This window comes from Solanum pennellii, chromosome 10 (assembly GCF_001406875.1).
Source record: "Solanum pennellii chromosome 10, SPENNV200".
NCBI classification, from domain to species: domain Eukaryota; kingdom Viridiplantae; phylum Streptophyta; class Magnoliopsida; order Solanales; family Solanaceae; genus Solanum; species Solanum pennellii.
This window is the reverse complement of record NC_028646.1, coordinates 56,478,225-56,493,235: the sequence shown is the minus strand read 5'-3', so window position 1 is coordinate 56,493,235 and position 15,011 is coordinate 56,478,225. Positions and strand designations below refer to the sequence as shown.

The following is a 15,011-nucleotide window of genomic DNA, read 5'->3' as shown; positions in this document are numbered from 1 at the left end:
CTTAATTTAACCCTCAGTAAATCTTTGAGGGAATAGGAAGCAACCCTTTCAACGATAACAGTTACTATTTCCCTTGAAAGGGATTCAATGTAATTTTTTTCCTCAATGTCAATTTTGAAGATTTCTTATTCTGCCTTCCCATCTTCTTGGAGATAATTATATGAAAAGACCTAAGTTGTGTTCTTCTTATATATATAACAATATAATTCTAATGTAATGAATATGAAGAGGCACTTCTGAATATGAAGAGACACTTCTGAAGACGAAGAGGCACTTGTGAAGAATATGTTGCCACAGATTTCATTTCTGTGATGAAGAGGCAAGTATTTATTGTTGCCACAGATTTAATTCAACAATAAGTACAGAATAAGCACATATGTTATATCAAAAATAAAAAATAAGTACAAAAGACAAAAAGACAACATTTTCACCATATGATATATGTATCCACAGATTAAATTAATCCCACACAGTCGTATGAGGAAGAAATTTAACTAGATAATCTATTTCTAAATCACAACTATACAATTCACAATGAATATCGTCTTCATCGTCACTTCCCCTGGGCCAACCATTCCTGCGGGCGTTTTGATGGGGTTGATGCACAGTGTAACAAATGGGTCTTTCTCCCAACACATTAGGTTCTCGCACCCACATTTGATTTAAAATGTATCGCAAGTGGTATAGACATCTTCTCACTATTACTGATCATTTTTTTCATGTTGGCAATGATCAAGCCTTCTCTCATGGATTTACCACCTTCAAAGATTGAAATTACGGCAAACACATACTGTACACCACGGTGGCCACCTACTGCTGCTTTTTTAACCTTTCCCAATACAGTTGGATCATTACGATTGAAAAAATCAAACTATAAAACAAAGAACACATTAAGAATACAAAATATATTGATGAAAACGTGAAAAAACAACGAAAAACATTAAAATTATCACGCTTTTCTGTATAAGACTTCTAAGTTCTCCGATGCTATGCAAATATTCACGAAAGAAATGGCTTCTTGATTCATCGTCCATCTAAATTTAGGGAGAATGCTGACCAATGTTACCTTCTAATATACAGAACGTTCATTAGCGACTTTATTGAGGAACCTGAAACTTAACTTAACACTCATTAAATCTTGTAGGGAGTAGGAAGCAACCCTTTCAACGATGAGAATTACTAGTTCAATCGGGAGGGATTCAATGAAGTTTTTCATAGTAGAAATCATTTTTGAGAAAATTTTTGACTTATCCCTCCCTTCTGTTGTGTTCTTATAAAATGCCAAGTGAAAAGTTGCAACGAAATTTTAAAAGTTGCAACGAAATTTGAAGAGTTGCGAGAGATGACTTTTCGAATTATTAAACCTGTTTTGAAGAGTCGTAATTATTAAATCTGTTTCGAAATGACAGGACAGATTAGTAATCATTATTTGGAAGTACATTGGGACAGATTCTTTATTAATTTTTAAATGTGCAATTGACATATGTTGCCACATATGAAATATGTTCTAATATCTAACACATAGTTGACATATGTTGACATAGATACGTTATGGTATATTATCTATCACTTAATTGACATATGTTGTAACATAGGAAATATTCTGTTATAATATCCAACACGCAATTAACATATGTTGACACATATTTGTTCAAAAGTAATTCAAAATTCATTAGAAAACAAAGAAGGCCAACATTTTTCACCATGAATTTCCAAGTTCATTACATATGTTGCCACATATGGAAATTTAATTAATCCCTCGTATGAGGCAGAAAATTAACTAGATTATCGAGTTCTATATCACACCTATATAAATCACAATCTAGTTCTATATTACACCTACATAAATCACAATCTAGTTCTAGATAATCATATTCGTTGTACTGTCTTGGGTGTCGTCTCCTGCGACTGATTCGCTCATATTGATGAAAAGTGCAGGAAATGGGTCTTCCTCCCAACAAACGATGTCCTGGCACATCCATGTCACATAAAATATTTCGTAGATGATTTCGACATCTTCTCACGACATCGGACTCATTTTTTTCATGTTGGCAATGAACATCAAGTCTTCACTTATTATTTCACCACATAAGAAGATTGAAATTATGGCAAGCACATACTCAGCTCCAGTGTGGACACCGTCTACTACTTGAATAATCATTTTCAATGCAGTTGGAGCACTACGGTTGAAAAAATCATACTATAGAACAAATAATACATTTAAAATGCAAATTAAAAAAAAGTGAATACAGTCAAAAAATATTAAAAATTACCACACCATTTCTGTATAAGGCTTCTGATTCCCTGATTCTCTGCACATTTCTAGGAAAGAAAGGGCTTGTTGAACAATCGATCATGTACGATAAGGAAACCTGTCCAATGTTACCTCTTATATACCGAACGTTCATTACCTACTTCATTGAGCAACCTGGAGCTGAGAAATGAAATAAAATAATTAAGAAATAAAATTAAAGATCGAAAAATTGATTAATACATACATACAAAAATTTAATCCTCATTAAATCTTGTAAGGAGTAGGAAGCAACCCTTTGAATGATATCTATTAGTAGTTCCCTCGGAAGCGATTCAATGAAGTTTTTTTTTAGTCCTAGTGATTTTTGAAGATTTCTTATTCATATTGAAAATTCAGTGAAATTTGAAAAGTTGGAAGAGAAGAGAGAAGGAGACAAGTAAAAGTTGAATTCAAATGCATGTACTTATTTTAATTGAGAAGTTCCAATGACATAAAGTTTTTTCAATAAATTGAAGAGTCGCATCAAACGAAAAAAATTTATAGTTCCAATAATAGTAATGATATCATCACATTACACGCACAAATTCGTTTTTTTTGGTACTTAATATACATAAATGACATATGTTTGCACAGATGCAATTTTATGTTGTAATATCTATCACATGTGGCATATGTTGTCGCAAATGCAATATTCTGACATATAATTGGCATATGTTGCCACAGATGCAATATTCTATGTTAAATGGCAACACATAATTGTCATGTGTTGCAACCGATGAAATATTTTATTGTAAGTAGCAACACATAATCAAATAAATCATGCATTATATACAAAATAACATCACATAAATTGATTATAAATAAGATAAGAAGATAGGGATCATCCTCAAATAAGAAAGAACATTCATTAAAATTCAACAACATTTCTTTTGGGGCATTTTGATTTGGGCATATAGTTTTTTTGTGGCTAAGTCCCTACAAACGGAACACTTATTTTTGTTTGTTGAAAATGATTCACCAACTCCACACTGTCTCTTATATCTCTTTCTTCCGGATTTACTTGGATCAACATATGGAGGAGGTATTTCTCTTTGTATGATATCCAAAGGGACAATCCAAGAATTTTTAGGTGGCACCGGGTGAATTTCCTGACAATATGCCATTAAGTATTTTCCATCGAATAATATGGAGATGAGTACACATAAATCTGATTTCCAAAATCGACACCATGTTGGGATCGAAGCGCTGCCATGGCATGTGGACAAGGTATTTTGTTCAAGTCAAAAATTCTTTAAGTACAAGTTCTTCTTTGTAGATTCACATCTCCATGACCAGTGACACTGAACTTGTAATTAGCGATTTGATGGGCCAACAACTTGTTGCCGGCGTTGAGATACTCTGATATGTCCTTTTCAATTAAGGGAACAAATCGATTTGTAGAGTGCACCAGTTCCATATGCCTCTTGTGAAACAAAAATGCAAATCTCCTGTTTATTTCATCAAATAGTGCGCCAATGGGAAATTCTCTTTCAACATCAAATATTACATTCACAGACTCCGCGATGTTTGACGTCATAATGTTATATCTACACAAAAAAATATAAAAATCAAACAAAGCACATGAATTAAAAATAAACTCAAATGAGATGGTCCCTAATTCCTGGGCAAAATGCCCCACTCCATGTGTGGAACCAAATACGTTCAAGAGCTTCAGCCGCCTTTGGTACCAAATCTCTTATTTGATTGAAATGGTCATTGAACTCACATATATTGTACGCCTTTGCTGCTTTATAAAAATGGGACACTACCTTCGAATTGCGAAAGTTAGTTCGAATACTTTCCCCAAGGTGTCTCATGCAACAACCATAATGAGATGCAGGGTAGATTTTCGTAACCATCTTTCAAATACTTGGATGTCTATCAGAGATAATGAACAACTCATCAGTATCATCTACAAAGCTTCTCATATTTTGAAAAAAATATTCATATGAGGGATCGCATTCCTTTTCCACGACACAAAAAACCAGTGAAAATTTGTGATTCTCGGCATCTTGTGCCACCGCCGATAGTAGAAATCCTGCATACTTGCTCCTCAGGAATGTACCATCAACGGCTATTACTTTTCACATTTCTTGAAAACCAATTATCCAAGCAGCATGTGATACAAAGAAGTACTGGAACCTCCCATTTTTATCGAGCGACAATGTCATCTTGCTTCCTGGATTCGCAACTTCAAGCATATAATGATACGCATTAAGCACTGCATATCCGTGCTCATGTGTTCCCCTAACATTAGACTTAGCATGCTCCATGCCCTTATAAATCTTCCAATAACTTACCTTACAACCCAATTCTATGCGGAGTTGATCGACATGTCTCTTTTGGATGGGCCTTTACCATTGGGAAACCTATTTTCAAATTACTTACTTATGACTTTTGCCGTGGCATGGGGATTATGCCTTGTAAGATGGTCTGAACCACACGTATGGTACTTTTCATAGATTTTGATGGCAAATCTCTCGCTGCTTGTAAATTTCACAGCCCTCAGCCACTAATTGCAATTTAGATATGAACATTTAAAGGAAAAACATTACGAGAATTGATAACCTTTTTCAGTCTAAAATCTTTTTTCAAGCAAGCAATTTTCTATGATTTGACAGTTCTTGCTTGTTCTTGAATGTCATTCCCTTATAAAAACCTGTTTCATCCTCTTGAACATTATTCACACGTGTAGATTGAGAAGCACATGGATTGTTGTTGTCAACTATAGATGTAGGAGGAATGTTGCTCTCAAGGTCCGGCCCTTCAGCTTGACATTCACCTTCACCTTCACCTATTCCAATTTCATCATAGGGATTATTCATGTGCGCAGGATCAAATTCATCATTCAACATATCTCGTTGGCCTTGGTCTACATTACGATCCTCCTCGATAAGATTTTCTTCCACATAGACTCTTAATATGTTGCTACATTTGATTATTCTGTTATGAAAAATAAATCATATGTGGCAACATTTTTATGTTATATCGTATGTTGCAACATATGGTTTTTCTGTTGCGAAATGTAACTCATATGTTGCTACATATGACTGTTCTGTTGTGACAATAAATCACATGTGGCAACATGTTTATATTGTATCATATGTTGCAACATATGACTATTCTGTGGCGAGATGTAAATCATATGTTGCTACATTTGACTATTCTGTTATGAAAAATAAATCACATGTGGCAACATTTTTATGTTATATCGTATGTTGCAACATATGGTTTTTTCTGTTGCGAAATGTAACTCATATGTTGCTACATATGACTGTTCTGTTGCGATTGAAATAACAATTATGTTGCTACATATGACTATAATATGTTATAATAATCAACTGTTGCAACATATACAACAATATATTGAAAACGCGACTGCAAATTATTAAAAAAATTGCAGGTACCTAGATCCGATGATAATGAATTGATTTCAAATAACTATTAATTTTACTTACCAGAAACAATGGTGTATAACCCAATCGCTTATAAAGTAATTCCAATTGAAACAAAACGAAATTTTGTCCACTAGTTACAAACTAGGTAAATCTGATTCAAGAAGAAGATAGCACAAGCACTAGCAGTAAAGACCCACAATGTACGAAAATAAAAAGAAGAAGAAGATGAAGAGAGCGGGAAGAAAGGCATGCAGACAAGCAAGGACGAGAGCAGAAGAAGAAGAAGAAGAAGAAGAAGAGGAGGAGGAGGAGGACGAATACGACGGCTGGAGGCGGGGGGAAAAGCTTTTATTTCCTCTTTTGGCTTGATATTTCCCACCAAAATTGGTTAAATTAGGTTTGGCTTAGTCAATTTCAACTTTTACCCCTCATTTAATTTCCAGCGAAAGTTGGTTAAATTAGTTATTGTGAAATTACCATTTTACCCTTCATTTAATTAAGTGGACCAAATTGTCAACTTATAAACTTGAGGGCAACTCCACAATCATTAATCATTAATCACATAATTGTCACCTACACCCAATACTTATGACTTATGTCACCACACATTTATTTTGAAACCTTATTGTCACCATTTTTTAAAAATCTCGGGTTTTTGCTTATTCAATAATGGGCTTTCTTTAAGGATAAATCACATAAATATATTGTAAAAATATTTATCATTTCTGTCAATATAATTTTTCTAACTAAAATATAACATTTTTTTATAACTAAGAAAATTGTACTGTTTTATCTTCCCTCGCCTCTTTCTCTGCCTTTTTTCTCTTCCTCTTCTTTTTTTATTTTTCTTCTTCGTCGTCTCTTTTTGTATATTCTTTCTCTTCCTCTTTTTTTTTATTCTTCTTGTTTTTTTTTTTTAATTTTCATTTAAATAACTGTTTTTAGATTAGTTTTTGCCATATTTCTCTAATATTAGTCAAAAACACAGCGAGAAAAGGAATAGAAAAAGCAAAAACTTTTATAATATCATGTTCTCAAATAGAAATTTCAAATCTTTAAAATTATAGAAACATATCTAATACAATCATATGTATTAGATATGTTCCATAATTGTATTAAAATCATGATATATATATATATATAAAGTTGTCAATTATTGTAACTTATTGTACTTTCTATGTAGCTATTACGTGATACATATTGCTCTCTTTTACTCATTTATGTTGCAGAAGCGGAATTTCCAGAGTCATCGAAAAAAATTAAAAATATTTTTTAGATATTTTATGATTTATAATATTTCTTATGCATTATTTGCACAATATATAAAAAAAAATTTATCTCAATTTAAGTGACACAATAAATCTGAGAATTGACCAAAAAAAAAAGATTTGAAATCTTAAATTGTAGTTATTTTAATTTATAGTCATTTTTATGTAACTATTAAATATATACATATAACAAATTAAAAAATGAAGTAAGACATAACACAGAAATTTACGAATGTATTGCTTCTAGCCACTTATTAATATTTAATAATAGCAATAATAATTAATCTATCATTTCTAATATTTGGTTGAAAATTTATGAACAAATTATTTTAGTTTTAATCTTGTTAAAAGACAATGTTTAAGTTTTAAATACATATATAGAAGAAGTATTGAGGATGGTTGATGACGTGACATGTAAGCAGTGGCTCAATATAATTTGAGATCTGAAGTAAAATTTTAATTAGAGGTCTAAAATTTAAATAAATTTTATCCATATTTATTTATTTTCCTAAATTTTTAGATGTAAATTATTCCTTAATATCTTTTTTATAATTTATTTTTTCAAATACTTTATTTTACTTATTAGTTTTAAGTAAGACTTTATCAATTCAACATTGAAAAAAATCATTTTATTGAGACAATTATTATATGAATCAATAATATAGTCCTAGAATAATATCCTTGAAGTATTGGAACTGGTACAAAATTATCCTTCATGACTCAAAAATATTCTTTCCACCCACCTATTTGCTCCAAAATACCCTTGTCATCCACCTTTGGTTCAAAATTGGCCACTTATTTAACGGTTTTAAATTTAAACTATTTATATATTTTTTATAAATATGTGACACTCAACTATTTGTTATAATTTAACTTACTAGTATAATTTATAAATCAATCCACTATCCACTCATTACTAATTAAACTCCACCAAATTAATAAACCCGTCATATTACTAATGCAACAACATGAAAACTACTGTCAATGAGTGTTTTTAAAAATTTGAGGTGAAAATATATATAAAAGTAAATTATCATATATTCAAGTGTCTAAATAAAAATTACCGATAAACTTAAAAGTCTGACTACGTTTTAAAAAATAAATAAATAACGCCTAAGACTTACGTTTTTATACTCGAGACTTACGCCTCAAATTTTATAACTTACGCCTCATAGATATACGTCTTTAATTTACGTCCCGAAGCGTTATTGGTACGCCCGCCTCGAGACTTGCCGTTAGACTCACCACAAAAACGTTTTTGTTTTTTAAAACACTGCCTTGCGCCATTTATTGCACCGATTTCCCTTTACACAAATCTAAAAAGTAGAATCTAACATGAAAAAGTGGAGGTCACAAGTTGAAGCCATTATAATAGCTTTTGAAAGAAAAGCAGGTTAAAACTGCATACGATAGGCTGTTACAGTCCGACCCTTACCATATTGTGAAAATTTTAGTACACCGGGCTGCTGTTTACATTTGTACCATGATTTCAAGTAATGTATTTGGTCAAACAGGAAAAAATCTAAAAACCTTGAATGTAATATGGGAAAGTTGGGGGAAAGAAGTTTTCTCTAAATTAAATACGAGCTCCATGGAAATGATTCGTAAAAATCAGAATAAACTCGACAAGTACTTCCTTTCTTGAACTTCTCACGCTACAAAGTACAAACAAATAAATAACGTCAACCTCGAATGATATATACTTTTTAATGTGTGATTTTACATGTCAAGATTACATGACAGACAAGCTTAATGTGATGTTGCTCAAAGAAGCAAGCTTATGTCAATCCAGAGAAACAAATGAGTACATTAATGTCTTGCAAGGGTGAAATCAAAGAGGGTCACCGGAAAACCACCTATCAACCATGGGCAGGCATTGTTCCGGCTTGTATTCAGGAGCTGTATGCCCCGCACCCTAAATAAATTAATTCAAGGAAGATTAAGATGCAATGATATTGGTTTAGAGTTGTTGCAATAAGAATAGTCTTTACCTTAACAGTTGCATATGTCATTTCATAATCATTTTGTAAATACTTCACTTTGTATCTACATAAAAAAAAAAAGTATAAACAAATATTGGTAGATATAGGAAGTGTTAGAAAAATCATCAAATATCGGGTGAGTAAAAAATGCATTAGAGACGAAGGAACCAACCCTGCTACTTGATTGTCAACAAACCAAGGCTCCCAATCATCTGCAATTGGCAGTTTCAAAGTCTCTATCCATTCTTCCGTGCTCAAATGAGGAACAACCATGTCATGGTCACCACTGTCAAAGTAAAAATTTATCAAACACTCAAGTTGATACCTCTGGCTTCATTGTGAGTAATAGAACACAAAAGGAAGATCTTTCTAAGATTAGTGACTAATACACTAAGGTCACTTTGAATAGCATAAAGAAGAAAAACTATCTTGGGGTAATACCTGTAAATTAGTGCTCGACAGGATTTGCTGGTGAGATGTTGATGATCATCAATGACACTTGGGACATCATACACATATGACTCGGTTCTCTCCTTACCTCTATAATGCATGCTTTCATTGCATCTCACCCACTCCAATGTTGTTCCCTGGGTTTTTTACATGACTTTATCATTCAAAAACCTACTTCAAGCGGCCAGCAGTGGATATGGACAGTAGGAATAAAATTGTATGTGCATACCTCACGAACGTTTAGTGCTTTCTGGACAGCTTTATCATTTGCCCAAACATACGAGTATATGTAATTCTTTTCCTGGTTTTGGGGTTTAAAAAGTTAACTCATCAAATTCTTGTAAATATGCCAACATAATTAACACAATATATAATGCTACGAAGGCCTTGTTAAGTGGGAGAAACAGACTTACTCGACACCATGGTCCTGCAATTGGAAATACTGACTGGCCATTTGTAGGAGTTTCTTGGAGAATACCCATTAAATATGGAAGGTCACAGTAAGGCTCTAAAATTTGCGCCCGTCGTATGTTCTTGAGACACTAATCACATCCGATGATTGACTATTTAAGCATAATTGAACTTTGAAGATATATAAATATTTTACAAGTGCAGAATTTGATCCCTTACCCTTGTTACTTTCTGAAGATCATTTAGGCATAATATGTTATTTGGATCAACGTCAATGTAATTCCCGTTGCAATTTGCTTTAGCAGACTGCACATTAACACAAGGAAGATTAGTAGCAGAATCATAATTTCTTGTTGAACTATGGCAGAAGTTAATTTTTTTAATTCAAGGACTTCACTTTGTTAGCATAGCTGTGGCAGGACATCGCTTCATATTTCTAGTTGAACTACTGAAGAAGTCAATTGCTGATTGTTTCCTTCTAGAACATTGCTAACCAGAAGTTAACATCCCCCAATGTGGAGTACAGAACATAAGCTATTAGATACCTGATAGATCTTATCTGAAATAAGTCCCATATGATTAGCATATTTGACTCTACCATTGAAGTCGATGGATCTATCTGTTAGAGCATTGCCTTGTATATATCCCTATATCAGATCCAAAACCTCAGGTTTGACAGCAGAACTTAAAATGAGAAGTATCAATAATGAATTCAGTGGAGTTCATACTTTGATATTAACTCGAGGCCTGTCACCAACTTCAATACCTTGAGAGAAAGAAAAAGGTCATGAAACGAAATAGCAAAAAGATTGATGCTGAACTCAGGTACAAGATACAATACCATCGTATATTTTGCGAGTAAGCAGTGCAACAAAAATGCCTGAGTAGGAATCACCACCAACATATAGTGGATTGTTGAGATACTCGGGATGATCCATAAGCCACTACAGCACAACAATTTCACAGTACCATGAATTTGCTTATGGAAGTTTCATTGGTTAGATAAATGCATGTTGTTGGAGAATAACATTCAAACACGCGGGGCTATTGTCACTTTTTTTTTATCAGATCTCAAAATGTTAACTTTCTTTTTTCAAGATATTGAATACCAATGGATTACAAATTCAACTACAGAGAATCAATATTTCCAGGACTGTATTCAAATTTTATAACCTAGCAGACCATGGGATTAACTACTCTTCCCTAGAAACACAAAAAAATAATTGAACTTAGTTCTCTACTTGATTTTGCTTGACGCGCGTCGTGAGTGTTCAAGTCTGTAATCTTGTCAAAAAGGGTTTGTCCTCAACTAGGTTATGGGTTGTTATTCTGGTAAACATTACCCGAACGCCACGTCCTAGACCGATGACACTTGCTCAATCTCTGAAGCCAATTCGGAAACTTTGGAAGAATCAATCTCAAGAGGTCGCAAATATTTCGTTCTTTAGCTCCTTTTTTATTTGAAGTTTAGTCTTAAACATGTAAAGAAGCAATCTCAGCTACACATAAAAACTGAATGAATTTGCTCAGAACAAAATTGTTCACCTTTCTAAGGAAGTCATAAGTTAGAGTTACAGAGAGGGTATCATTGCAGTTGTAAGCTTCTGAAGTGTTTGCATATGAGTAGCCTGTGCCAGCAGGTTGATCTATAAATATTATGTTTGCCACCTAGTAATCAAAACCAGATTATAGACGAACAACAACAAAAAATATAAGCAAATTGTAGAAGAGTAAGCTAACAAGACCTTGGTCCAAGAATATGAGTTCAACTCCAGTTTCGGGAAATTTCCACTAGAATTTGCATAATCAAAGGTTAAAGGGCCTGAAAGAAGCATCAAAGTCATTCTACAACTTATTCAACTTTTGAGACACAATAATCTAAACAACAAGCATACACTTGTTCAGAACAATCTTATTTTCCTTTTACACAAATGAATACTTTAATGCATAATTTTGACTCTTAGACTCGGAGACCCAAAATTGATCTTTTAGCCATCATCCTTAATTGCTTGCACCTTGTTTACACATATGTGATACACAGTGAACATTATTTATGATCCCTTTATCCAACCTTTACTAGTTTTCAGTATTTATTTGTTTCAACTTATTGACAACTTTGCTATAATGGTTTTATTTCCATACTGAACTTCAAAGTTAATACCATCCCGAAATATGTCTTTGGCTGTTACTGAGTGTCCACTAAACTAATTGATTATAAAAGTGAAATTAGAAGTTTTGGTAGGATTATCAGAACTTATGGTAACAGAATGTGCTTCACCTCACACCTGGAACATGTTTATCATGGTTCCTCATGTTAGCCTCCAAGTAGTTTTTAATAATGATAGATTAACCAGGACAACCTTGTGTGAAGCATATCAGGAGCAGCACATGAATACTAGGAAATCAATTAAGCATCTGAAAAGGAAGCACAGAAACAGTGGTATGCTGTATTGCAGGCTTCAGCAAGTACTGGGAATCATTCGCCTTCCAATACCGGACACAAATCATGGGCGGATATAGTAGAAGAGGGGCAAGCAGATCCAGAAAAGAGAAGCTCAATTTAATAGTTTCGAGATCTCGAATGCAGGGTATAAGCTAGAAAACATCTCCCCTACTATGAAAGGTGAATCTCCCATCATAGACATTGATATAGAAGGTATAAGCTCTGAAATTGCCTATTAGAAGACTGTTGTGTGCTATTTACTAGGGGCACACCTCCTTTATATGGTCGTCAAGGCTTACATTCAAAGTACTGGGGAAAACATGAGAACTGTATACTGTGTCAATATCTTCTCGATACATTTAAAAGACAATTCTACTAACTCTATCTACTCTAGAATATCTAGATATTTCTACGAAATGCTTATCCAAGTGACTACACTACACTTTTCTAGAAACTTAGACCTTCCAAGAAATCAGATTATGTCATTACTAATCCCTACATTACTCTTAACTGTCTACAAAAGCCGTCTTTTATGTAAAAAAAATAAAAATAATTCTAATCTAATTTCGAAGATAAAAGCTGCAAAAAAGAAGATAAAAGCTGCGTGTATAAAATTGCAAAAATGGAAGTTGATTGAAATTAAACATAAGTAGATGGGATAAAATAGATTGACATACCAATTTCATATACAAAGGAAGACAGACCAGAACAACCAGGACCTCCGGTGAGCCAAATCATGAGAGGATCATTTCGTGGGTCTCTCTCAGATTGTACAAAGAAATAAAATAGCTGCACTTTTTCCTCTTCCCCAACACTAATATAACTGATGAATATAACAATTTAGTGTGTAATTACATATGGAATGACAAAATTAGTAGCATCTACGTCTACTTACCCAGTTTCGAGAGTAAATGGAAGTTTTCCATGAAACCCAGGAAGAGTTTCAACAATGAAGTGCTTGGAGACTACACCGTGTACAAGTAGCAGCAATAGAAACAGTGTGACCCGCGCCATATAGAAAATGAAGTGACAACTGAGAATAGGGGACACTAAGGCTTAACCTGTCAAAGTTATGTATCTAACTAAAAAAAAAATCTTGAAGATAAACCCGATATAATATTTTGAGGATGGGTCTTTTCTTTTCATTTTTTCTTAACTTCTTACTTAAATCAACAGAAGGAAGCTTTCGTTATACGATATTATATTATATGAAATTGTCATATAATACATAATTTCACATTGACGGTATCTCATATTTTTCAACAATTATGATTCGAAAATTTCTTATTAGCTCCAAACAATTTCTAACACTTATTTCACAACTAGTAAATTTATTCGCCATTTGAGCGAAAATTTATATAACGAAATTTATAAAATAATACTTTAAATTTCAATGTCATTAAAATAAAAACATTATATTATTTGCATACTCCTTCCGATCCATATTAACTTAATTTTGAGGCATTTTTCATTTTCAAATTAACCTAATTTGTTCAATTTTCAATACTATTTTTAGAGTGTTCTTCCAATTTTATTCTTCATTAGTTAGTATTGGAATTAGTGGTTAATTAATATTTAATTATTTTAATCATAAATTTGACAATAGTTAATAAGGGTAAAAATGAAAAAATAGGTTTAATTTATGTCTTCATCTATTTTTGTCAAAGGGTATGAATTATCTCAAAAATTAAATCAATATGAAATGGAGGAAGTATAAGATTAAGTAGTATGTAAAGAAAAATGATAATCATAATATCTTATCATTTGAATTTACAATTTATGGTTTTGTTCCAGAAAGTGTTACTATTCGACATTTTTGGGAATAAATCATATTAAATTTTCTGATAAATAAATTGTACAATTTGCAATTTTTTAGTAATGAGGTGCTTAAAATTGATGGTATTGAATACTCCCTCCGTTTTAGAAAGGATGATCTAGTTTGACTTGGAATGGAGTTTATGTAAAGAAAGAAGACTTTTTAATCTTGCGGTTCTAAATTAAAGTTATGTTAAATGTATAAAAACGTTCTTTAATCTTGTGATCTTAAACATGCCACGTGTAAAGTTAAAGTTAAATTATTGCCAAAAAAGGAAATGAGACATTCTTTTTTAAACAAATTAAAAAGGAAATAGAGACCTTTTTTTTAAAAAACGGTGGGAGTAATTGATTTCGGAGTCCATGTTCTTCCCCATACTCTTGCCAATCTGGAATCTTTACATGTTATCTTCAAATTACACTATCAATTCTCTTCTTCTTCTTCTTTCATTTTCTAACCCTAACTACTCTCATGATTCTGCCATTCATGCCTTAGAATTGCTATCTGAATTTCGCATTTGTGATTTCAGTCCGCACAACTCTACATATCATTTGGATATTGAGCAGAGATGAAGGATGTGTTTGGTATAAAAGAAAATATTTTTTGAAAAATGTTTTCATGTTTGGTTGGAACAAAATTTTGAAAAATATTTTTTAAATCAACTCATTTTCTTCAAAATTAAGGAAAATTACTTCCCTTCAAAAGTTAAGAAAAATATTTTCCAAAACTCTTATCTAACTTCAAATTACATTTTATTTGAAAAACATCAATTTCTTAAAAAAGTATTTTCAATTTCAGAATTTTATATTTTCACTCCTCCCTCCCCCGACCCCAATCATCCTTCAACCCCCTCCAAAAAAATTAAACTTATTTGTTATAAAATATTTTCAATTTTAAAATTTTATTTTTTCACCCTATCCCGGATCACCCACCCCCGGCAATCCCCCCCC

The 15,011-nt window shown here is 32.5% G+C and overlaps 1 protein-coding gene across 1 annotated transcript; it reads right to left on the bottom strand.

The window, feature by feature from the left end:
* Positions 1–8,637: 8,637 nt before the first annotated feature.
* LOC107031917 (serine carboxypeptidase-like 18) lies at positions 8,638–13,259 on the bottom strand. The gene is given in 14 exon segments (NM_001323472.1): positions 8,638–8,874; positions 8,951–9,005; positions 9,114–9,227; positions 9,383–9,528; positions 9,621–9,692; positions 9,805–9,933; positions 10,022–10,108; positions 10,348–10,449; positions 10,531–10,568; positions 10,644–10,746; positions 11,348–11,470; positions 11,548–11,624; positions 12,923–13,068; positions 13,141–13,259. Coding segments are annotated over 14 exon segments (1,395 nt in total). The 3' UTR covers positions 8,638–8,790.
* Between the last annotated feature and the right edge of the window lie 1,752 nt (positions 13,260–15,011).